This window comes from Coregonus clupeaformis, chromosome 1 (genome assembly GCF_020615455.1).
Source record: "Coregonus clupeaformis isolate EN_2021a chromosome 1, ASM2061545v1, whole genome shotgun sequence".
Classification (NCBI taxonomy): Eukaryota; Metazoa; Chordata; class Actinopteri; order Salmoniformes; family Salmonidae; genus Coregonus; species Coregonus clupeaformis.
The window spans coordinates 96,522,146-96,548,471 of NC_059192.1; the positions used below are offsets into that span (position 1 = coordinate 96,522,146).

At 32.8% G+C, this 26,326-nt stretch overlaps 1 protein-coding gene across 1 annotated transcript in view; it reads right to left on the reverse strand.

Moving 5' to 3' along the window:
• Positions 1 to 733: 733 nt before the first annotated feature.
• LOC121578013 (piggyBac transposable element-derived protein 5) overlaps positions 734 to 26,326 on the reverse strand; it is a 110,262-nt gene continuing 84,669 nt past the window's right edge. Inside the window, exons 3-7 of the mRNA XM_041892055.1 lie at positions 8,623 to 8,757; positions 5,755 to 5,935; positions 4,928 to 5,125; positions 1,542 to 1,647; positions 734 to 1,027 (exon numbers count right to left, since the gene is read on the reverse strand). Coding sequence (XP_041747989.1) covers positions 832 to 1,027; positions 1,542 to 1,647; positions 4,928 to 5,125; positions 5,755 to 5,935; positions 8,623 to 8,757 — 816 coding nt within the window. The 3' untranslated portion in view covers positions 734 to 831. The remainder of the gene's footprint in view (positions 1,028 to 1,541; positions 1,648 to 4,927; positions 5,126 to 5,754; positions 5,936 to 8,622; positions 8,758 to 26,326) is intronic.

The following is a 26,326-nucleotide window of genomic DNA, read 5'->3' on the forward strand; positions in this document are numbered from 1 at the left end:
CTTAGTGGTTCAGGTCTATCTTGGAGAGAACACCCCAGATGTTGCTCGGTAGGTGGTCCAATAGAATCATAGATTGCCATTACAGAGTGACATTGAACTACATGGAAACAATGTTTAACCCGGTCAAAAAAAATACAAAAAATTCTGCACATTGAAGAGTAAATGATCCAAACACTATTTTGTCATGCAGCCTGTGGTCCTAGCAGTATGAGGCATGTGGACAGTACAATGGCTCTGCTTTCTGCCTCAGTAAAGAAACATTAATCTATAGACATTTCTCTTGAGTTCTGACTCAGATATAGAGACCTGCTCTCCACACCTGGAGGTGACAGTGTGTGTGTGGGTACATGTGAGACGTGACAGTGTGTGTGTGTGTGTGGGTATGTGTGAGACATGACAGTGTGTGGGTATGTGTGAGACGTGACCGTGTGTGTGTGGGTACGTGTGAGACGTGACAGCATGTGTGTACGTGTGAGACGTGATAGTGTGTGTGTGTGTGTGTGTGGGTATGTGTGAGACGTGACACTATGTGTGTGTGTGTGTGTGTGTGTGTGTGGGTACGTGTGAGACGTGACAGTGTGTGTGTGTGTGTGTACGTGTGAGACATGACAGTGTGTGTGTGTGTGTACGTGTGAGACGTGACAGTGTGTGTGTGTGTGTGTGGGTACATGTGTGTGTGTGTGGGTACGTGTGAGACGTGACAGTGTGTTTGTGTGTGTGGGTACGTGTGAGACGTGACAGTGTGTGTGTGCGTTCGTGTGAGACGTGACAGTGTGTGTGTGTGGGTGGGTACAGTATGTGGGTGTATATTATAAAGATTATGTGGTCGCCTCACTGGGTGGGGGAGCAGTCATCTAAGTCCAGCAGTTCCCTCACCAGCCTCTCTCCAAACTGCGCTCGGCTGTAGCGCTTGACGTGGTAGGCATCGGACATCTTGTACAGGATATAGGCGTTGTTTATGGCGATGCTGATGGTCAGCCAGAACACCTGCTGCCACGTCTTGTTGGGCTTGTGGAAGATGAAATACCTGAGAGAAAAGACCAACCCTGAGTGGCTATCTGGGATCTTGACAAATTGGTAACTTTATAATATGTGTCAGATGTCCATCACGTCCAGTTATCTGAGTGGATAATGTGAAATTAGACAGAGTTACGATGGACGGAAGGACACAATATTGATGAATTTGGAACAGCGTAATACTTTGCCATATTAAAATAATTTCACTAGACCAACAACAATCCAGGATGGCAGACTGTCATGGAGAGCTACTGGTTACGCATGCTTTTGCTCCAACCTCGTTGTAACACAGCTGATTCAGCTAATTAATGTCCTTGTTAGCAGCTAGTAGAATCAAGTGAGCTATAGCTAGGGTTGGAGCAAAAGCCTGCAGGAGGGTCGCTTCTCAGGAGACGGGTTGGCCACCCCTGTTCTATGATGATGAACATTCATATTGGCGAACACCTTTCTCCCAGGGTGACAAATGAGTACAGATTACTACAATAGATCCAGTATGTCAACTAGTGGGCTAATTAGTGACTCACTTGCTGTACTTGTCGTCATACTTGCAGATGTAGCTGAGGTGTGCAGCGAAGGCCTCCACAGCCAGCGGACAGGGAATCTCACCACTTTTCCTCTTGATGATCACCCCTGGAACCAAAAACATGACTCAGACAAGGCTAATGGGAGCTGGGAATCACATTTCACTGAGTTAAAAAAATAAGTATTATGTAAACAGATTTTCAGACTCAGTGACAAAGTATAATACAAGTGACATTTGGGGCATAATATCTTAACAGTAATGTATAGCCTATCTGTAACTGGATAAAGAGTGATGCTGTACATAACTAAACTGCAGGCCTCAAAATCCCATTTTGATGGTTTCTAACTATAGCTCCAAAATAACCAATATATTCTGCAGAAAATACCTTGATCTGTAACAAGAAAAACATGACTGCATGCTTACCTTTTAAAAAGTATCAACCCAATACCTAAAATAAACTGATTCCAGGTGAAGCACCACATGAACAATAGATGAACATGAGGAGTTATAGAGTAATTATGGAGGTAGCTGTGAGGGAAAGAGTCTAGTAGTCCCCTGGATCCCAATTGAACCATTAGCAGGCCTTTGATACAGTTGCCTTGACTGAACCTCCATCTGTCGCTTCCATTAAACTTATCCTCAGCTATTTTATGCTAATTACACTACAGTGTAATGTTGCATGCAAATTGGAAAGTTACAGGAGGGTAATTTGAAAAATAAATGCGAGATCAAAGAATAAGCTCATATCAGTCAGGAAACGCAATGGATTTATTCTTAACAGAATTTAAGAATATAACTGAGCAGCAAACTTGATAAGGTCTCAATTTGGAATTTGGGAATATTTCTCTGACTCTCCCTCACCATTGCCTCAGCTTCAGTCGTTCACATGATTACTTCATTTCACAGCCATTTCACCAATGATACAGTGGTATATTTATTCAAAGATCAGATAGTTCTCTCTGTAGCTATAATGAAGCGTTATGACCACCACTTAACCATCCAAAGAAAATAATGACTGTAGTCCGTATAAGAAAAGATTGGAGGGACACACCAAAGGTTGGGGTGGGAGGGGGTTGTGTTTTGCTGTATTTTGGGTTTTTATATTGAGATAATTTGTACTGGATTAAGGGACAATGAAAAAGACCCTGCATCCTCGCTAGGATTCATTCAGATTGGGAGGATTTTCCTCGTTCAATACAACACTAATAATGCCACTTTTATTTTAACACAGTCCATGAACAGAATCCTAACTCTCCTTCGACTCCACTCATCTACTCTGGATCCATGCTGTTTATCTATCCAGATATAATGCATTTTCTCACCCCATTTACAGTGGGGAAAAAAGTATTTAGTCAGCCACCAATTGTGCAAGTTCTCCCACTTAAAAAGATGAGAGAGGCCTGTAATTTTCATCATAGGTACACGTCAACTATGACAGACAAATTGAGGAAATTTCTTTCCAGAAAATCACATTGTAAGATTTTTTATGAATTTATTTGCAAATTATGGTGGAAAATAAGTATTTGGTCACCTACAAACAAGCAAGATTTCTGTCTCTCACAGACCTGTAACTTCTTCTTTAAGAGGCTCCTCTGTCCTCCACTCATTACCTGTATTAATGGCACCTGTTTGAACTTGTTATCAGTATAAAAGACACCTGTCCACAACCTCAAACAGTCACACTCCAAACTCCACTATGGCCAAGACCAAAGAGCTGTCAAAGGACACCAGAAACAAAATTGTAGACCTGCACCAGGCTGGGAAGACTGAATCTGCAATAGGTAAGCAGCTTGGTTTGAAGAAATCAACTGTGGGAGTAATTATTAGGAAATGGAAGACAAACAAGACCACTGATAATCTCCCTCGATCTGGGGCTCCACGCAAGATCTCACCCCGTGGGGTCAAAATGATCACAAGAACGGTGAGCAAAAATCCCAGAACCACACGGGGGGACCTAGTGAATGACCTGCAGAGAGCTGGGACCAAAGTAACAAAGCCTACCATCAGTAACACACTACGCCGCCAGGGACTCAAATCCTGCAGTGCAAGACATGTCCCCCTGCTTAAGCCAGTACATGTCCAGGCCCGTCTGAAGTTTGCTAGAGTGCATTTGGATGATCCAGAAGAGGATTGGGAGAATGTCATATGGTCAGATGAAACCAAAATAGAACTTTTTTGGTAAAAACTCAACTCGTCGTGTTTGGAGGACAAAGAATGCTGAGTTGCATCCAAAGAACACCATACCTACTGTGAAGCATGGGGGGTGGAAACATCATGCTTTGGGGCTGTTTTTCTGCAAAGGGACCAGGACGACTGATCCGTGTAAAGGAAAGAATGAATGGGGCCATGTATCGTGAGATTTTGAGTGAAAACCTCCTTCCATCAGCAAGGGCATTGAAGATGAAACGTGGCTGGGTCTTTCAGCATGACAATGATCCCAAACACACCGCCCGGGCAACGAAGGAGTGGCTTCGTAAGAAGCATTTCAAGGTCCTGGGGTGGCCTAGCCAGTCTCCAGATCTCAACCCCATAGAAAATCTTTGGAGGGAGTTGAAAGTCCGTGTTGCCCAGCGACAGCCCCAAAACATCACTGCTCTAGAGGAGATCTGCATGGAGGAATGGGCCAAAATACCAGCAACAGTGTGTGAAAACCTTGTGAAGACTTACAGAAAACGTTTGACCTGTGTCATTGCCAACAAAGGGTATATAACAAAGTATTGAGAAACTTTTGTTATTGACCAAATACTTATTTCCCACCATCATTTGCAAATAAATTCATAAAAAATCCTACAATGTGATTTTCTGGATTTTTTTTCTTCTCATTTTGTCAGGCCTCTCTCATCTTTTTAAGTGGGAGAACTTGCACAATTGGTGGCTGACTAAATACTTTTTTCCCCCACTGTATCTTACAAATGGGATTAAAGGTGTCTGAGGTGAGAGACCTTTTCACATGCCACACAACAGGGATTTTCTCAAATTGTCATTATCTCTGAACATCACTCCATCCTCATACAGGGAGAGAGAATGATGAGGTGTTACATCACGGTTCCCCCGCAGTCTACAGGGTAGATTATGAGTGCATTAACACCTAGGAGTTACTGTGATCTGGGAAACCCACATCATGTCAATCGTGGGTGGTGACTCATACTGTATCAGTCAGCCCTAAAGAGCTTAATAATGATATTCCATTTCAGAGCATTCTAGTGATGCAGACATGATCAAAATGAAGAGAAACGTTTTGCTTTCAAATTGAAGGCAGTTCACCACAAATCTATGCCCATGATCAAATACAGTTGAAACATCCCCCTGAATGCATCTTCTGAATGAAAATGTATGAAAAAGAAAACGTTGTTAATATAACACTGGTTGCAGAGCGGGACTCCTCACCTTCCTTGGTAGGTGAGTAGGCGTTGGTAAGGAAGCGGAAGTGTCCCTTGTTGTACCAGCTGATGAGGGAGGTGTTGCCTCTCATCATGCTGCGGGACTGGCCCCTCTGCTGGGGGCTCTCAGGGTTCACCAGCATGCACTGGGGCAGGCCGGTGCAGTCACTCTTCCTGGTGCTCAGCAGCCCACAGCAGTAAATCTCTGGTGGAGTACAAACACACCTTTAGACATCTGGGACACGTTCAGGATGGTGCAACATACAGAAAGGATTTTTAGCAAAATGTTCCACAGCACTGTTAAATCTACTGCTGTGGGCACAATGTACTGTACATGTGAGAGTTCTGATCCTGATGTGTGCTGAATATAACCCCCTTCTTTCCTATAGCCCACCCTCCTGCAGTAATGACAGATGGCCCAGATTACAGGTGGCCAGTCAGTGTTGAGATTGAGATCAGAGAATAAAGCCTAGAGGAGGAGGCGTTTGTAATTTTTAAGTAGTTGATCATTATTCATATCTCTGTGTGTTAGCTGCTGCAGGGCTATAGGCTGGTTTACTGTGGCCTCACGTCCCCTCTCTCTAGGTTCTCAGGGAAGTCTCAACGTGAACTTCAATTGACTGTCTTCTCTTTCAGTGCTACAGTAGCCGGAGGTCGTGTATGGTAATTAAAAACAGCAGGGGATGAGCAAGAAGGAGATTACAGTACTGTAAAGAGAAAGAGAGACGGAGAGAGAGAGAGAGAGCGAGAGAGAGAGAGCGAGCGAGAGGAAAGAGGTGGATGGAGATAATGAGAGGGTGAGAGAGATAAATGGGATGAAAGATGCAGATCTACCCTGTTTCTCAAACTCCTGGTACAGGTTGAGGCTGGTGATGCTGGGCCCGGTGAAGATGATGCTGTTGCGGCCTGAGAGGTTCTGACACAGCTGTTTGGCCACCATACTGTGGAGCTGAGGCTTGTTCTTCAGGGTAGCCAACCCATCAGGACCCTGGCCCTCCTTCAGATGCACATAGATCTGGAAGAGCGACACAGACTGTCAATACCACCATAATGTCATCAGGTACCTAGCGGTTAAGAGCGTTGGGCCGGTAACCAAAGCGTAGCTGGTTCGAATCCCCGAGCCGACTAGGCAAAACATCTGTCGATATGACCTTGAGCAAGACACTTAAACCTAATTGCTCCTCCTGTAAGTGGCTCTGGATAAGAGTGTCTGCTAAATGACTAAAATGTCAAATGTAAATGTCATACACTGACATACAGAAATCAATACATAATGATCTCAGGAATGATCTGTGTAGCAGCTAGTGATCCAATTAGCCACATTAATGTGGCTCCTACATTCTGAATCACTGACTTAGCTCCATTGACTACCATTTACATTTAAATACTTCTCTGATCAGACAAGTTGATTGATACGCTATTTCTCATCAAACAATGTAGTTGACAATACTATCCCAGTTGTTTTCTATTGACAATACTAACCCTGTTGTTTTCCATTGACAATACTAACCCTGTTGTTTTCTATTGACAATACTAACCCTGTTGTTTTCTATTGAATATACTAACCCTGTTGACAATACTAACCCTGTTGTTTTCTATTCACAATACTAACCCTGTTGTTTTCTATTGACAATACTAACCCTGTTGACAATACTAACCCTGTTGTTTTCTATTGACAATACTAACCCTGTTGACAATACTAACCCTGTTGTTTTCCATTGACAATAGTAACCCTGTTGTTTTTTTATTGACAATACTAAACCTGTTGTTTTCTATTGACAATACTAACCCTGTTGTTTTCCATTGACAATACTAACCCTGTTGTTTTCTATTGACAATACTAACCCTGTTGTTTTCTAGTGAATATACTAACCCTGTTGACAATACTAACCCTGTTGTTTTCTATTCACAATACTAACCCTGTTGTTTTCTATTGACAATACTAACCCTGTTGACAATACTAACCCTGTTGTTTTCTATTGACAATACTAACCCTGTTGACAATACTAACCCTGTTGTTTTCCATTGACAATAGTAACCCTGTTGTTTTTTTATTGACAATACTAAACCTGTTGTTTTCTATTGACAATACTAACCCTGTTGTTTTCCATTGACAATACTAACCCTGTTGTTTTCTATTGACAATACTAACCCTGTTGTTTTCTATTGAATATACTAACCCTGTTGACAATACTAACCCTGTTGTTTTCTATTCACAATACTAACCCTGTTGTTTTCTATTGACAATACTAACCCTGTTGACAATACTAACCCTGTTGTTTTCTATTGACAATACTAACCCTGGTGTTTTCTATTGACAATACTAAACCTGTTGCTTTCTATTGACAATACTAACCCTGTTGACAATACTAACACTGGTGTTTTCTATTGACAATACTAACCCTGTTGTTTTCTATTGACAATACTAACCCTGTTGACAATACTAACCCTGTTGTTTTCTATTGACAATACCAACCCTGTTTTTTCTATTGACAATACTAACACTGTTGTTTTCTATTGACAATACTAACCCTGTTGTTTTCTATTGACAATACTAACCCTGTTGTTTTCCATTGATAATACTAACCCTGTTGTTTTCTATTGACAATACTAACCCTGTTGACAATACTAACCCTGTTGTTTTCCATTGACAATACTAAACCTGTTGTTTTCTATTGACAATACTAACCCTGTTGTTTTCTATTAACAATACTAACCCTGTTGTTTTCTATTGACAATACTAACCCTGTTGTTTTCCATTGACAATACTAACCCTGTTGTTTTCTATTGACAATACTAACCCTGTTGTTTTCAAGTAAGTGATGAATCTCGGTCTTGCAAGCTACACAAAAAAGGACATGATCGATTCATTCTTCTTCCCACCAATTAGTACACAGCCCGTGCATATCCATACGTTCTCATGTCTTCCTGGGTCTGTTTGAGGCACGGGGCAGCAGTCATTTGACGTATCATTCTCCCACCAAGAGCAGAGAGCAATTATACTAAGTGGACTGGCGCTTTCTCCTGGGAATCAGTAATATAACACTGGTTCTGGAGACTGATTGAGGCACTGGATGGTCCCACATCAGTCATCCAATCACACAGTTTGTCTGGATCTCTCAGCTGTGTCTGAGTGAGGGGGAAGGGCATGGTCTGATTGTCCTGTCCTGCAGTGTTGGTGTACTCTACAGTCTAGACCAGGGCTGCCCAACCCTCTTCCTGGAGATCTACTGTCCTGTAGGTTTTCAGTCCAACCCTAATTTAGCATATCTGATTCAGCTAGTTAAGGTCTTGTTGAGCAGCTAATAAGTAGAATAAGGTGTGTTAAATTAGGGTTGGACTGAAAACCCACAGGACGGTAGATCTCCAGGAAGACGTTTGGGAAGCCCTGGTCTAGACCAATTGCAGGCAGTCTTGTGAAAGCCCCGGTGTGGTTGTACTGGGGGTAATTGAAGGTGAACAGTCTTTGTCACAAAGTTGGCTAAGTACTAGCTCCCAGATATGAGTAGAAATCCAAGAGGCTACAGTCCCTCCCTCCCTCCCCCTCCCTCCCCCCTCCCTCCCTCCCTCCCTCCTCCCTCCTCCCTCCTCCCTCCCACACAAACATAACATGATGCATGTACACACACACACACACACACACACACACACACACACACACACACACACACACACACACACACACACACAAACACACTGTACCTGACAGATGAAACCAGTGGAGGTGCACTGGCGGACCCACAGACTGAACTTCCTCTTCCTCCTCTTCCTCAGCTCTCTCTCCGTACAGGTGTTGATGAACACCGGGTCCTCGTCAATCAGGGGCTCATGGAGCACCTTTGGGACAGGGAGAAAGCATCAGTATTACATCATGGAGCACCTTTGGGACAAGGAGGAAAGCATCAGTATTACATCATGGAGCACCTTTGGGACAAGGAGAAAGCATCAGTATTACATCATGGAGCACCTTTGGGACAAGGAGAAAGCATCAGTATTACATCATGGAGCACCTTTGGGACAAGGAGAAAGCATCAGTATTACATTATGGAGCACCTTTGGGACAAGGAGAAAGCATCAGTATTACATCATGGAGCACCTTTGGGACAAGGAGAAAGCATCAGTATTATCATGGAGCACCTTTGGGACAAGGAGAAAGCATCAGTATTACATCATGGAGCACCTTTGGGACAAGGAGAAAGCATCAGTATTGCATCATGGAGCACCTTTGGGACCTGGGGGAAAGCATCAGTATTACATCATAGAGCAACAACAACAAACAAAAAGTAAATGCCTCCTTCAGCCAAGAGCAGGTGTATAACCAGAGATGTGGGGGTAGTGAACCACTAAATGCCTGAGGGTGGCAGCGTGGTAGCTGTTGCTGACTAATTGTACTGTATATGTGTGGACTACAGACTAAAGATAGGGAAACAGTGTGTCTAACCCCTCTATCTGTCTGGCTGGCTCTCTAGTCTGCAGGATGTCAAGGTGGTTGGATGACCCAGGCATGCGTTGCCACAGTGCTTTTGAAATGGGACCAAGGAGCCACAACGAGGTACAGGTGGTGTTTGTTTTGCCCAGAACAGAACAGACAAGCCATATTGAGGTCTGTAGACATGCTGCTTACTACCTCTCTGTTAACTCATACTTCCTACCACTGGGGAACCACACAGACACACCGTCTGACTGAGAGGAAGTACCTAGAATGTCTGCTAGGTCTGCAGGAGAGCCTGAACTGATCAGGGAGCAGGGATTTCAGACATGCATTGAGCACTGTAGAGAAGGCGTGATGTGACTGGTTGTTCCAGGTTGATTTGTCTTGACGATGCAATGTCATGTCAGTGATAGAAATGCCTGGATCCTTTACAATCAATAAGACACAGAGACATGTTGACAGTTGACAACAGGAACAGCAGCTGTAGATAGTTATCCACAGGTCTCCCTCGTTAAAGAGATCTTGATCATCAAAAGGATTCACAAAAGGATTTTGTAAATAATTCAGTTATTCCTACATGGGTGAAATCAGTCACAATTGAAAAAGCTCTGTTTAAATGTGTGTATTGTCTGACATTTCACTGCTGCCTGAAATATGACAGTACGGCTATAGACCTGTCCTATAGAACCTCTCTACTGATATTACTATCATCTATTAATGCTCTGTTAGTCTTTGGCCTGTGGGGGATGGATGTGTATCAAACCCTTTTCTCAACCCCAATGACTTCATCTCAGTGGAGACCATGACACAGATTAATTCTATCTGTCTTCTTTGTCTGCTTGTCTCCTGCAGGGGCCATACTGGCTGACAGCTACTGCATTAGCTAAGATAGGTGGCAGTCTGAGAACAATGACCTACCTGAGAGAGGTACACCGTGTCTGAGAACCATGACCTACCCGAGAGAGATACACCGTGTCTGAGAACCATTACCTACCTGAGAGAGATACACCGTGTCTGAGAACCATTACCTACCTGAGAGAGATACACCGTGTCTGAGAACCATTACCTACCTGAGAGAGATACACCGTGTCTGAGAACCATTACCTAACTGAGAGAGATACACCGTGTCTGAGAACCATGACCTACCTGAGAGAGATACACTGTGTCTGAGAAGATAGAGATGGAAACAAAAGGTTCACCTTCTATCTGCCAGATCTCTAAACAGAGGTGTTTGTGTTATGTACGTTAATGACAGAGAGTAACAATGGACAGCTAGCTAAGCAGAATTGTTAGTGCCACAAAGCTCAGCAATTTGAATGTACTTTCCAAAGAACCCCTGCTATGCCAGAGATGCACTGGAAGGCACCTTTCCCTTCGTCTTAAAGTAGAAACTTCACTTAATGAGCTGTCTAAAAGGGAGAAACAACACATTTCTATAAAGGCTTCTGTTCTGCTCATTATAACAGGCAGAGGCAAAAGGAGGTAGGCTTCACAGACAGAAAAACTGTACATGGAACATTTTGGGTAGACATGTTTTCTTGGCCACAGCCAGGGAAAAGGCATTCATTATTCAGACAGAACATCCATCCCCAAGCTGTGCTGATCAGAGCCCCAGACACAGGCAGCCCAGTCAGAGACAGGATATCACCAACCCCCCACTGTGGAGCTATGGAGGGCATGTTTTACCTCACATCTCTACAGCTACTGGACTCAGTGATATAGATGGCACTGGCACTCAGCAGTAGGTGCAGATAATAACAAACTGAATGTCTAGGTGAAAGTATTTGCATTGGCAAATTATGAGGGTTTTGTACAATGCCTGCTGGTTTTTACAGATAGAGAGCGAGAGAGAGAGAGAGAGGTGGGGAGAGAGAGAGAGAGAGAGAGAGAGAGAGGTGGGGAGAGAGAGAGAGAGAGAGAGAGAGAGAGGTGGGGAGAGAGAGAGAGAGAGAGAGAGAGAGAGGGGGGGAGAGAGAGAGAGAGAGAGAGAGAGAGAGAGAGAGAGAGAGAGAGAGAGAAAGAGAGGAGGGGAGAGAGAGAAAGAGAAAGAGAGAGAGACAAAGACAGAGAGAGAAAGACAGAGGGAGCGAGAGAGAGAGGGGTGGGGGGGGACGAGAGATCAAGGAAACCAGAGAGAGAAAGATGAACACCTTTATCTGAGCTGAGATACTGAGGCTGTGCTGTGCTATGCTGTATCCAGACTCCAGCCTTGGGGGCCCTGACCTCTGGGCCAGAGGCTGTGGTGTGAAGGTGCATTCCCTTTCCCTCAGCTCTGGCTGAGTGGGTCTGCCTCATTTCCATCTAGACTCCTAGGAGTGGAGCGGAGCGGAGTGGAGTGGAGTGGAGGGGAGTGGAGAGGAGGGGAGTGAAGTTGAGGGGAGTGGAGAAGAGGGGAGTGGAGCAGAGCGGAGGGGAGTGAAGTGAAGTTGAGGGGAGTGGAGCGGAGGGGAAGGAAGGTGCCCTCTCAACACTCCTTTCCTCCCCTGTCAGCTCCGGGAGCCACCAGCGCGCCAATTTGATCAGCCATGTCTGACAGGGAGTTTACATACAATGCGGAACGCCTAATGGTCACCAAGGAATATGCTGATGCAAACTCTGTCAGCCTCCTGTGCACTGTGTATATAGCTGAGAGTACACTACTCCATGACTGACACATTGGGCATATCCCAGAGTTATTCTCAGATACAAGTGTTATACAATTTAGAACATTTGAACAGGTATTTCAAATAATACAATGTAGCCTTATTATTGCCTTACTAAAATGCTATATTGGTTGTTATGATGGTTGTTATATTGGTTGTTATATTGTTATATTGGTTGTTATATTGGTTGTTCTATTGTTATATTGGTTGTTATATTGTTATATTGGTTGTTATATTGGTTGTCCTATTGTTATATTGGTTGTTATATTGTTATATTGGTTGTTATGTTGTTATATTGGTTGTTATATTGTTATATTGGTTGTTATATTGGTTGTTCTATTGTTATATTGGTTGTTATATTGTTATATTGGTTGTTATGTTGTTATATTGGTTGTTATATTGTTATATTGGTTGTTATATTGGTTGTTCTATTGTTATATTGGTTGTTCTATTGTTATATTGGTTGTTATGTTGTTATATTGGTTGTTATATTGTTATATTGGTTGTTATATTGGTTGTTATATTGGTATGCCATTTGTTATATTGTTATATTGGTTGTTATATTGTTATATTTGTTGTTATATTGGTTGTTATATTGTTTTATTGGTTGTTATATTGTTATGCTGGTTGTTATATTGGTTGTTATATTGTTATATTGGTTGTTATATTGGCTGTTATATTGGTTGTTATATTGTTATATTGGTTGTTATATTGTTATGTTGGTTGTTATATTGGCTGTTATATTGTTATATTGGTTGTTATATTGTTATATTGGTTGTTATATTGTTATATTGGTTGTTATATTGTTATGTTGGTTGTTATATTGGTTGTTATATTGTTATATTGGTTGTTATATTGTTATATTGGTTGTTATATTGGTTGTTATGTTGTTATATTGGTTGTTATATTGTTATATTGGTTGTTATATTGGTTGTTATGTTGTTATATTGGTTGTTATGTTGTTATATTGGTTGTTATATTGTTATATTGGTTGTTATATTGTTATATTGGTTGTTATATTGGTTGTTATGTTGTTATATTGGTTGTTATATTGGTTGTTATATTGGTTGTTATATTGTTATGTTGGTTGTTATATTGGCTATTATATTGTTATATTGGTTGTTATATTATTATATTGGTTGTTATATTGGTTGTAATGTTATTATATTGGTTGTTATATTGTTATATTGGTTGTTATATTGGTTGTTATATTGGTTGATATGTTGTTATATTGGTTGTTATATTGTTATATTGGTTGATATATTGGCTGTTATATTGTTATATTGGTTGTTATATTGTTATATTGGTTGTTAAATTGGTTGTTATGTTGTTATATTGGTTGTTATATTGGTTGTTATATTGTTATGTTGGTTGTTATATTGGCTGTTATATTGTTATATTGGTTGTTATATTGGTTGTTATTTTGTTATTTTGGTTGTTATATTGTTATATTGGTTGTTATATTGGTTGTTATGTTGTTATATTGGTTGTTATGTTGTTATATTGGTTGTTATATTGTTATATTGGTTGTTATATTGGTTGTTATATTGTTTTATTGGTTGTTATATTGTTGTTATATTGGCTGTTATATTGTTATATTGGTTGTTATATTGTTGTTATATTGGCTGTTATATTGCTATATTGGTTGTTATATTGGTTGTTATATTGTTTTATTGGTTGTTATATTGTTGTTATATTGGTTGTTATGTTGTTATATTGGTTGTTATGTTGTTATATTGGTTGTTATATTGTTATATTGGTTGTTATATTGGTTGTTATATTGTTTTATTGGTTGTTATATTGTTGTTATATTGGCTGTTATATTGTTATATTGGTTGTTATATTGTTGTTATATTGGCTGTTATATTGTTATATTGGTTGTTATATTGGTTGTTATGTTGTTGTTATATTGGTTGTTATGTTGTTTTATTGGTTGTTGTATTGTTGTTATATTGGTTGTTATATTGTTATATTGGCTGTTATATTGTTATATTGGTTGTTACATTGGTTGTTATATTGTTTTATTGGTTGTTATATTGGTTGTTATATTGTTTTATTGGTTGTTATATTGTTGTTATATTGGCTGTTATATTGTTGTTATATTGGCTGTTATATTGTTATATTTGTTGTTATATTGGTTGTTATATTGTTATATTGGTTGTTATGTTGTTATATTGGTTGTTATGTTGTTATATTGGTTGTTATATTGTTATATTGGTTGTTATATTGGTTGTTATGTTGTTATATTGGTTGTTATGTTGTTATATTGGTTGTTATATTGTTATATTGGTTGTTATATTGGTTGTTATATTGTTTATTGGTTGTTATATTGTTATGCTGGTTGTTATATTGGTTGTTATATTGTTATATTGGTTGTTATATTGGTTGTTATATTGTTATATTGGTTGTTATATTGTTATATTGGTTGTTATATTGGTTGTTATATTGTTATATTGGTTGTTATATTGTTATATTGGTTGTTATATTGTTATATTGGTTGTTATATTGGTTGTTCTATTGTTATATTGGTTGTTATATTGTTATATTGGTTGTTATATTGTTATATTGGTTGTTATAATGGTTGTTCTATTGTTATATTGGTTGTTATATTGGTTGTTATGTTGTTATATTGCTTGTTATATTGTTATATTGGTTGCTATGTTGTTATATTGGTTGTTATGTTGTTATATTGGTTGTTATATTGTTATATTGGTTGTTATCTTGGTTGTTATATTGTTTTATTGGTTGTTATATTGTTGTTATATTGGCTGTTATATTGTTATATTGGTTGTTATATTGTTGTTATATTGGCTGTTTTATTGTTATATTGGTTGTTATATTGTTTTATTGGTTGTTATATTGTTGTTATATTGGTTGTTATATTGTTATGTTGGTTGTTATATTGTTGTTATATTGGCTGTTATATTGTTATATTGGTTGTTATATTGTTATATTGGTTGTTATGTTGTTATATTGGTTGTTATATTGTTATATTGGTTGTTATATTGGTTGTTATATTGGTATGCCGTTTGTTATATTGTTATATTGGTTGTTATATTGTTATATTTGTTGTTATATTGGTTGTTATATTGTTTTATTGGTTGTTATATTGTTATGCTGGTTGTTATATTGGTTGTTATATTGTTATATTGGTTGTTATATTGGCTGTTATATTGGTTGTTATATTCTTATATTGGTTGTTATATTGTTATGTTGGTTGTTATATTGGTTGTTATATTGTTATATTGGTTGTTATACTGGTTGTTCTATTGTTATATTGGTTGTTATATTGTTATATTGGTTGTTATATTGGTTGTTCTATTGTTATATTGGTTGTTATATTGGTTGTTATGTTGTTATATTGGATGTTATATTGTTATATTGGTTGTTATATTGGTTGTTCTATTGTTTTATTGGTTGTTATATTGTTATGCTGGTTGTTATATTGGTTGTTATATTGTTATATTGGTTGTTATATTGGTTGTTATATTGTTATATTGGTTGTTATATTGTTATATTGGTTGTTATATTGGTTGTTATATTGCTATATTGGTTGTTCTATTGTTATATTGGTTGTTATATTGTTATATTGGTTGTTATATTGGTTGTTCTATTGTTATATTGGTTGTTATATTGTTATATTGGTTGTTATATTGTTATATTGGTTGTTATAATGGTTGTTCTATTGTTATATTGGTTGTTATATTGGTTGTTATGTTGTTATATTGCTTGTTATATTGTTATATTGGTTGTTATATTGGTTGTTATATTGGTTGCTATGTTGTTATATTGGTTGTTATGTTGTTATATTGGTTGTTATATTGTTATATTGGTTGTTATCTTGGTTGTTATATTGTTTTATTGGTTGTTATATTGTTGTTATATTGGCTGTTATATTGTTATATTGGTTGTTATATTGTTGTTATATTGGCTGTTATATTGTTATATTGGTTGTTATATTGTTTTATTGGTTGTTATATTGTTGTTATATTGGTTGTTATATTGTTATGTTGGTTGTTATATTGTTGTTATATTGGCTGTTATATTGTTATATTGGTTGTTATATTGTTATATTGGTTGTTATGTTGTTATATTGGTTGTTATATTGTTATATTGGTTGTTATATTGGTTGTTATATTGGTATGCCGTTTGTTATATTGTTATATTGGTTGTTATATTGTTATATTTGTTGTTATATTGGTTGTTATATTGTTATGTTGGTTGTTATATTGTTGTTATATTGGCTGTTATATTGTTATATTGGTTGTTATATTGTTATATTGGTTGTTATGTTGTTATATTGGTTGTTATATTGTTATATTGGTTGTTATATTGGTTGTTATATTGGTATGCCGTTTGTTATATTGTTATATTGGTTGTTATATTGTTATATTTGTTGTTATATTGGTTGTTATATTGTTTTATTGGTTGTTATATTGTTATGCTGGTTGTTATATTGGTTGTTATATTGTTATATTGGTTGTTATATTGGCTGTTATATTGGTTGTTATATTCTTATATTGGTTGTTATATTGTTATGTTGGTTGTTATATTGGTTGTTATATTGTTATATTGGTTGTTATACTGGTTGTTCTATTGTTATATTGGTTGTTATATTGTTATATTGGTTGTTATATTGGTTGTTCTATTGTTATATTGGTTGTTACATTGGTTGTTATGTTGTTATATTGGTTGTTATATTGTTATATTGGTTGTTATATTGGTTGTTCTATTGTTATATTGGTTGTTCTATTGTTATATTGGTTGTTATGTTGTTATATTGGTTGTTATGTTGTTATATTGGTTGTTATATTGGTTGTTATATTGGTATGCCATTTGTTATATTGTTATATTGGTTGTTATATTGTTATATTTGTTGTTATATTGGTTGTTATATTGTTTTATTGGTTGTTATATTGTTATGCTGGTTGTTATATTGGTTGTTATATTGTTATATTGGTTGTTATATTGGCTGTTATATTGGTTGTTATATTGTTATATTGGTTGTTATATTGTTATGTTGGTTGTTATATTGGCTGTTATATTGTTATATTGGTTGTTATATTGTTATATTGGTTGTTATATTGTTATATTGGTTGTTATATTGTTATGTTGGTTGTTATATTGGTTGTTATATTGTTATATTGGTTGTTATATTGTTATATTGGTTGTTATATTGGTTGTTATGTTGTTATATTGGTTGTTATATTGTTATATTGGTTGTTATATTGGTTGTTATATTGGTTGTTATGTTGTTATATTGGTTGTTATGTTGTTATATTGGTTGTTATATTGTTATATTGGTTGTTATATTGTTATATTGGTTGTTATATTGGTTGTTATATTGGTTGTTATGTTGTTATATTGGTTGTTATATTGGTTGTTATATTGTTATGTTGGTTGTTATATTGGCTATTATATTGTTATATTGGTTGTTATATTGTTATATTGGTTGTTATATTGGTTGTTATGTTATTATATTGGTTGTTATATTGTTATATTGGTTGTTATATTGGTTGTTATATTGGTTGTTATGTTGTTATATTGGTTGTTATATTGTTATATTGGTTGATATATTGGCTGTTATATTGTTATATTGGTTGTTATATTGTTATATTGGTTGTTAAATTGGTTGTTATGTTGTTATATTGGTTGTTATATTGTTATATTGGTTGTTATATTGGTTGTTATATTGGTTGTTATATTGTTATGTTGGTTGTTATATTGGCTGTTATATTGTTATATTGGTTGTTATATTGTTATATTGGTTGTTATTTTGTTATTTTGGTTGTTATATTGTTATATTGGTTGTTATATTGGTTGTTATGTTGTTATATTGGTTGTTATGTTGTTATATTGGTTGTTATATTGTTATATTGGTTGTTATATTGGTTGTTATATTGTTTTATTGGTTGTTATATTGTTGTTATATTGGCTGTTATATTGTTATATTGGTTGTTATATTGTTGTTATATTGGCTGTTATATCGTTATATTGGTTGTTATATTGGTTGTTATATTGTTATATTGGTTGTTATGTTGTTGTTATATTGGTTGTTATGTTGTTATATTGGTTGTTATGTTGTTATATTGGTTGTTATATTGTTATATTGGTTGTTATATTGGTTGTTATATTGTTTTATTGGTTGTCATATTGTTGTTATATTGGTTGTTATATTGTTATATTGGTTGTTATATTGTTGTTATATTGGCTGTTATATTGTTATATTGGTTGTTATATTGGTTGTTATGTTGTTTTATTGGTTGTTGTATTGTTGTTATATTGGTTGTTATATTGTTATATTGGCTGTTATATTGTTATATTGGTTGTTACATTGGTTGTTATATTGTTTTATTGGTTGTTATATTGTTGTTATATTGGCTGTTATATTGTTATATTTGTTGTTATATTGGTTGTTATATTGTTATATTGGTTGTTATGTTGTTATATTGGTTGTTATGTTGTTATATTGGTTGTTATATTGTTATATTGGTTGTTATATTGGTTGTTATGTTGTTATATTGGTTGTTATGTTGTTATATTGGTTGTTATATTGTTATATTGGTTGTTATATTGGTTGTTATATTGTTTTATTTGTTGTTATATTGTTATGCTGGTTGTTATATTGGTTGTTATATTGTTATATTGGTTGTTATATTGGTTGTTATATTGTTATATTGGTTGTTATATTGTTATATTGGTTGTTATATTGGTTGTTCTATTGTTATATTGGTTGTTATATTGGTTGTTATATTGGTTGTTATATTGTTATATTGGTTGTTATATTGGTTGTTCTATTGTTATATTGGTTGTTATATTGTTATATTGGTTGTTATATTGTTATATTGGTTGTTATAATGGTTGTTCTATTGTTATATTGGTTGTTATATTGTTATATTGGTTGTTAAATTGGTTGTTATGTTGTTATATTGCTTGTTATATTGTTATATTGGTTGTTATATTGGTTGCTATGTTGTTATATTGGTTGTTATGTTGTTATATTGGTTGTTATATTGTTATATTGGTTGTTATCTTGGTTGTTATATTGTTTTATTGGTTGTTATATTGTTGTTATATTGGCTGTTATATTGTTATATTGGTTGTTATATTGTTGTTATATTGGCTGTTATATTGTTATATTGGTTGTTATATTGGTTGTTATATTGTTTTATTGGTTGTTATATTGTTGTTATATTGGTTGTTATATTGTTATGTTGGTTGTTATATTGTTGTTATATTGGCTGTTATATTGTTATATTGGTTGTTATATTGTTATATTGGTTGTTATGTTGTTATATTGGTTGTTATATTGTTATATTGGTTGTTATATTGGTTGTTATATTGGTTGTTATGTTGTTATATTGGTTGTGTATATTGTTATATTGGTTGTTATATTGGTTGTTATATTGTTTTATTGGTTGTTATATTGTTATGCTGGTTGTTATATTGGTTGTTATATTGTTATATTGGTTGTTATATTGGTTGTTCTATTGTTATATTGGTTGTTATATTGTTATATTGGTTGTTATATTGGTTGTCCTATTGTTATATTGGTTGTTATATTGTTATATTGGTTGTTATGTTGTTATATTGGTTGTTATATTGTTATATTGGTTGTTATATTGGTTGTTCTATTGTTATATTGGTTGTTATATTGTTATATTGGTTGTTATGTTGTTATATTGGTTGTTATATTGTTATATTGGTTGTTATATTGGTTGTTCTATTGTTATATTGGTTGTTCTATTGTTATATTGGTTGTTATGTTGTTATATTGGTTGTTATATTGTTATATTGGTTGTTATATTGGTTGTTATATTGGTATGCCATTTGTTATATTGTTATATTGGTTGTTATATTGTTATATTTGTTGTTATATTGGTTGTTATATTGTTTTATTGGTTGTTATATTGTTATGCTGGTTGTTATATTGGTTGTTATATTGTTATATTGGTTGTTATATTGGCTGTTATATTGGTTGTTATATTGTTATATTGGTTGTTATATTGTTATGTTGGTTGTTATATTGGCTGTTATATTGTTATATTGGTTGTTATATTGTTATATTGGTTGTTATATTGTTATATTGGTTGTTATATTGTTATGTTGGTTGTTATATTGGTTGTTATATTGTTTATATTGGTTGTTATATTGTTATATTGGTTGTTATATTGGTTGTTATGTTGTTATATTGGTTGTTATATTGTTATATTGGTTGTTATATTGGTTGTTATGTTGTTATATTGGTTGTTATGTTGTTATATTGGTTGTTATATTGTTATATTGGTTGTTATATTGTTATATTGGTTGTTATATTGGTTGTTATGTTGTTATATTGGTTGTTATATTGGTTGTTATATTGGTTGTTATATTGTTATGTTGGTTGTTATATTGGCTATTATATTGTTATATTGGTTGTTATATTGTTATATTGGTTGTTATATTGGTTGTAATGTTATTATATTGGTTGTTATATTGTTATATTGGTTGTTATATTGGTTGTTATATTGGTTGATATGTTGTTATATTGGTTGTTATATTGTTATATTGGTTGATATATTGGCTGTTATATTGTTATATTGGTTGTTATATTGTTATATTGGTTGTTAAATTGGTTGTTATGTTGTTATATTGGTTGTTATATTGGTTGTTATATTGTTATGTTGGTTGTTATATTGGCTGTTATATTGTTATATTGGTTGTTATATTGGTTGTTATTTTGTTATTTTGGTTGTTATATTGTTATATTGGTTGTTATATTGGTTGTTATGTTGTTATATTGGTTGTTATGTTGTTATATTGGTTGTTATATTGTTATATTGGTTGTTATATTGGTTGTTATATTGTTTTAATTGGTTGTTATATTGTTGTTATATTGGCTGTTATATTGTTATATTGGTTGTTATATTGTTGTTATATTGGCTGTTATATTGCTATATTGGTTGTTATATTGGTTGTTATATTGTTTTATTGGTTGTTATATTGTTGTTATATTGGTTGTTATGTTGTTATATTGGTTGTTATGTTGTTATATTGGTTGTTATATTGTTATATTGGTTGTTATATTGGTTGTTATATTGTTTTATTGGTTGTTATATTGTTGTTATATTGGCTGTTATATTGTTATATTGGTTGTTATATTGTTGTTATATTGGCTGTTATATTGTTATATTGGTTGTTATATTGGTTGTTATGTTGTTGTTATATTGGTTGTTATGTTGTTTTATTGGTTGTTGTATTGTTGTTATATTGGTTGTTATATTGTTATATTGGCTGTTATATTGTTATATTGGTTGTTACATTGGTTGTTATATTGTTTTATTGGTTGTTATATTGGTTGTTATATTGTTTTATTGGTTGTTATATTGTTGTTATATTGGCTGTTATATTGTTGTTATATTGGCTGTTATATTGTTATATTTGTTGTTATATTGGTTGTTATATTGTTATATTGGTTGTTATGTTGTTATATTGGTTGTTATGTTGTTATATTGGTTGTTATATTGTTATATTGGTTGTTATATTGGTTGTTATGTTGTTATATTGGTTGTTATGTTGTTATATTGGTTGTTATATTGTTATATTGGTTGTTATATTGGTTGTTATATTGTTTATTGGTTGTTATATTGTTATGCTGGTTGTTATATTGGTTGTTATATTGTTATATTGGTTGTTATATTGGTTGTTATATTGTTATATTGGTTGTTATATTGTTATATTGGTTGTTATATTGGTTGTTATATTGTTATATTGGTTGTTATATTGTTATATTGGTTGTTATATTGTTATATTGGTTGTTATATTGGTTGTTCTATTGTTATATTGGTTGTTATATTGTTATATTGGTTGTTATATTGTTATATTGGTTGTTATAATGGTTGTTCTATTGTTATATTGGTTGTTATATTGGTTGTTATGTTGTTATATTGCTTGTTATATTGTTATATTGGTTGCTATGTTGTTATATTGGTTGTTATGTTGTTATATTGGTTGTTATATTGTTATATTGGTTGTTATCTTGGTTGTTATATTGTTTTATTGGTTGTTATATTGTTGTTATATTGGCTGTTATATTGTTATATTGGTTGTTATATTGTTGTTATATTGGCTGTTTTATTGTTATATTGGTTGTTATATTGTTTTATTGGTTGTTATATTGTTGTTATATTGGTTGTTATATTGTTATGTTGGTTGTTATATTGGTTGTTATATTGTTATATTGGTTGTTATATTGGCTGTTATATTGGTTGTTATATTGTTATATTGGTTGTTATATTGTTATGTTGGTTGTTATATTGGCTGTTATATTGTTATATTGGTTGTTATATTGTTATATTGGTTGTTATATTGTTATATTGGTTGTTATATTGTTATGTTGGTTGTTATATTGGTTGTTATATTGTTTATATTGGTTGTTATATTGTTATATTGGTTGTTATATTGGTTGTTATGTTGTTATATTGGTTGTTATATTGTTATATTGGTTGTTATATTGGTTGTTATGTTGTTATATTGGTTGTTATGTTGTTATATTGGTTGTTATATTGTTATATTGGTTGTTATATTGTTATATTGGTTGTTATATTGGTTGTTATGTTGTTATATTGGTTGTTATATTGGTTGTTATATTGGTTGTTATATTGTTATGTTGGTTGTTATATTGGCTATTATATTGTTATATTGGTTGTTATATTGTTATATTGGTTGTTATATTGGTTGTAATGTTATTATATTGGTTGTTATATTGTTATATTGGTTGTTATATTGGTTGTTATATTGGTTGATATGTTGTTATATTGGTTGTTATATTGTTATATTGGTTGATATATTGGCTGTTATATTGTTATATTGGTTGTTATATTGTTATATTGGTTGTTAAATTGGTTGTTATGTTGTTATATTGGTTGTTATATTGGTTGTTATATTGTTATGTTGGTTGTTATATTGGCTGTTATATTGTTATATTGGTTGTTATATTGGTTGTTATTTTGTTATTTTGGTTGTTATATTGTTATATTGGTTGTTATATTGGTTGTTATGTTGTTATATTGGTTGTTATGTTGTTATATTGGTTGTTATATTGTTATATTGGTTGTTATATTGGTTGTTATATTGTTTTATTGGTTGTTATATTGTTGTTATATTGGCTGTTATATTGTTATATTGGTTGTTATATTGTTGTTATATTGGCTGTTATATTGCTATATTGGTTGTTATATTGGTTGTTATATTGTTTTATTGGTTGTTATATTGTTGTTATATTGGTTGTTATGTTGTTATATTGGTTGTTATGTTGTTATATTGGTTGTTATATTGTTATATTGGTTGTTATATTGGTTGTTATATTGTTTTATTGGTTGTTATATTGTTGTTATATTGGCTGTTATATTGTTATATTGGTTGTTATATTGTTGTTATATTGGCTGTTATATTGTTATATTGGTTGTTATATTGGTTGTTATGTTGTTGTTATATTGGTTGTTATGTTGTTTTATTGGTTGTTGTATTGTTGTTATATTGGTTGTTATATTGTTATATTGGCTGTTATATTGTTATATTGGTTGTTACATTGGTTGTTATATTGTTTTATTGGTTGTTATATTGGTTGTTATATTGTTTTATTGGTTGTTATATTGTTGTTATATTGGCTGTTATATTGTTGTTATATTGGCTGTTATATTGTTATATTTGTTGTTATATTGGTTGTTATATTGTTATATTGGTTGTTATGTTGTTATATTGGTTGTTATGTTGTTATATTGGTTGTTATATTGTTATATTGGTTGTTATATTGGTTGTTATGTTGTTATATTGGTTGTTATGTTGTTATATTGGTTGTTATATTGTTATATTGGTTGTTATATTGGTTGTTATATTGTTTATTGGTTGTTATATTGTTATGCTGGTTGTTATATTGGTTGTTATATTGTTATATTGGTTGTTATATTGGTTGTTATATTGTTATATTGGTTGTTATATTGTTATATTGGTTGTTATATTGGTTGTTATATTGTTATATTGGTTGTTATATTGTTATATTGGTTGTTATATTGTTATATTGGTTGTTATATTGGTTGTTCTATTGTTATATTGGTTGTTATATTGTTATATTGGTTGTTATATTGTTATATTGGTTGTTATAATGGTTGTTCTATTGTTATATTGGTTGTTATATTGGTTGTTATGTTGTTATATTGCTTGTTATATTGTTATATTGGTTGCTATGTTGTTATATTGGTTGTTATGTTGTTATATTGGTTGTTATATTGTTATATTGGTTGTTATCTTGGTTGTTATATTGTTTTATTGGTTGTTATATTGTTGTTATATTGGCTGTTATATTGTTATATTGGTTGTTATATTGTTGTTATATTGGCTGTTTTATTGTTATATTGGTTGTTATATTGTTTTATTGGTTGTTATATTGTTGTTATATTGGTTGTTATATTGTTATGTTGGTTGTTATATTGTTGTTATATTGGCTGTTATATTGTTATATTGGTTGTTATATTGTTATATTGGTTGTTATGTTGTTATATTGGTTGTTATATTGTTATATTGGTTGTTATATTGGTTGTTATATTGGTATGCCGTTTGTTATATTGTTATATTGGTTGTTATATTGTTATATTTGTTGTTATATTGGTTGTTATATTGTTTTATTGGTTGTTATATTGTTATGCTGGTTGTTATATTGGTTGTTATATTGTTATATTGGTTGTTATATTGGCTGTTATATTGGTTGTTATATTCTTATATTGGTTGTTATATTGTTATGTTGGTTGTTATATTGGTTGTTATATTGTTATATTGGTTGTTATACTGGTTGTTCTATTGTTATATTGGTTGTTATATTGTTATATTGGTTGTTATATTGGTTGTTCTATTGTTATATTGGTTGTTATATTGGTTGTTATGTTGTTATATTGGATGTTATATTGTTATATTGGTTGTTATATTGGTTGTTCTATTGTTTTATTGGTTGTTATATTGTTATGCTGGTTGTTATATTGGTTGTTATATTGTTATATTGGTTGTTATATTGGTTGTTATATTGTTATATTGGTTGTTATATTGTTATATTGGTTGTTATATTGGTTGTTATATTGCTATATTGGTTGTTCTATTGTTATATTGGTTGTTATATTGTTATATTGGTTGTTATATTGGTTGTTCTATTGTTATATTGGTTGTTATATTGTTATATTGGTTGTTATATTGTTATATTGGTTGTTATAATGGTTGTTCTATTGTTATATTGGTTGTTATATTGGTTGTTATGTTGTTATATTGCTTGTTATATTGTTATATTGGTTGTTATATTGGTTGTTATATTGGTTGCTATGTTGTTATATTGGTTGTTATGTTGTTATATTGGTTGTTATATTGTTATATTGGTTGTTATCTTGGTTGTTATATTGTTTTATTGGTTGTTATATTGTTGTTATATTGGCTGTTATATTGTTATATTGGTTGTTATATTGTTGTTATATTGGCTGTTATATTGTTATATTGGTTGTTATATTGTTTTATTGGTTGTTATATTGTTGTTATATTGGTTGTTATATTGTTATGTTGGTTGTTATATTGTTGTTATATTGGCTGTTATATTGTTATATTGGTTGTTATATTGTTATATTGGTTGTTATGTTGTTATATTGGTTGTTATATTGTTATATTGGTTGTTATATTGGTTGTTATATTGGTATGCCGTTTGTTATATTGTTATATTGGTTGTTATATTGTTATATTTGTTGTTATATTGGTTGTTATATTGTTTTATTGGTTGTTATATTGTTATGCTGGTTGTTATATTGGTTGTTATATTGTTATATTGGTTGTTATATTGGCTGTTATATTGGTTGTTATATTCTTATATTGGTTGTTATATTGTTATGTTGGTTGTTATATTGGTTGTTATATTGTTATATTGGTTGTTATACTGGTTGTTCTATTGTTATATTGGTTGTTATATTGTTATATTGGTTGTTATATTGGTTGTTCTATTGTTATATTGGTTGTTACATTGGTTGTTATGTTGTTATATTGGTTGTTATATTGTTATATTGGTTGTTATATTGGTTGTTCTATTGTTATATTGGTTGTTCTATTGTTATATTGGTTGTTATGTTGTTATATTGGTTGTTATGTTGTTATATTGGTTGTTATATTGGTTGTTATATTGGTATGCCATTTGTTATATTGTTATATTGGTTGTTATATTGTTATATTTGTTGTTATATTGGTTGTTATATTGTTTTATTGGTTGTTATATTGTTATGCTGGTTGTTATATTGGTTGTTATATTGTTCTATTGGTTGTTATATTGGCT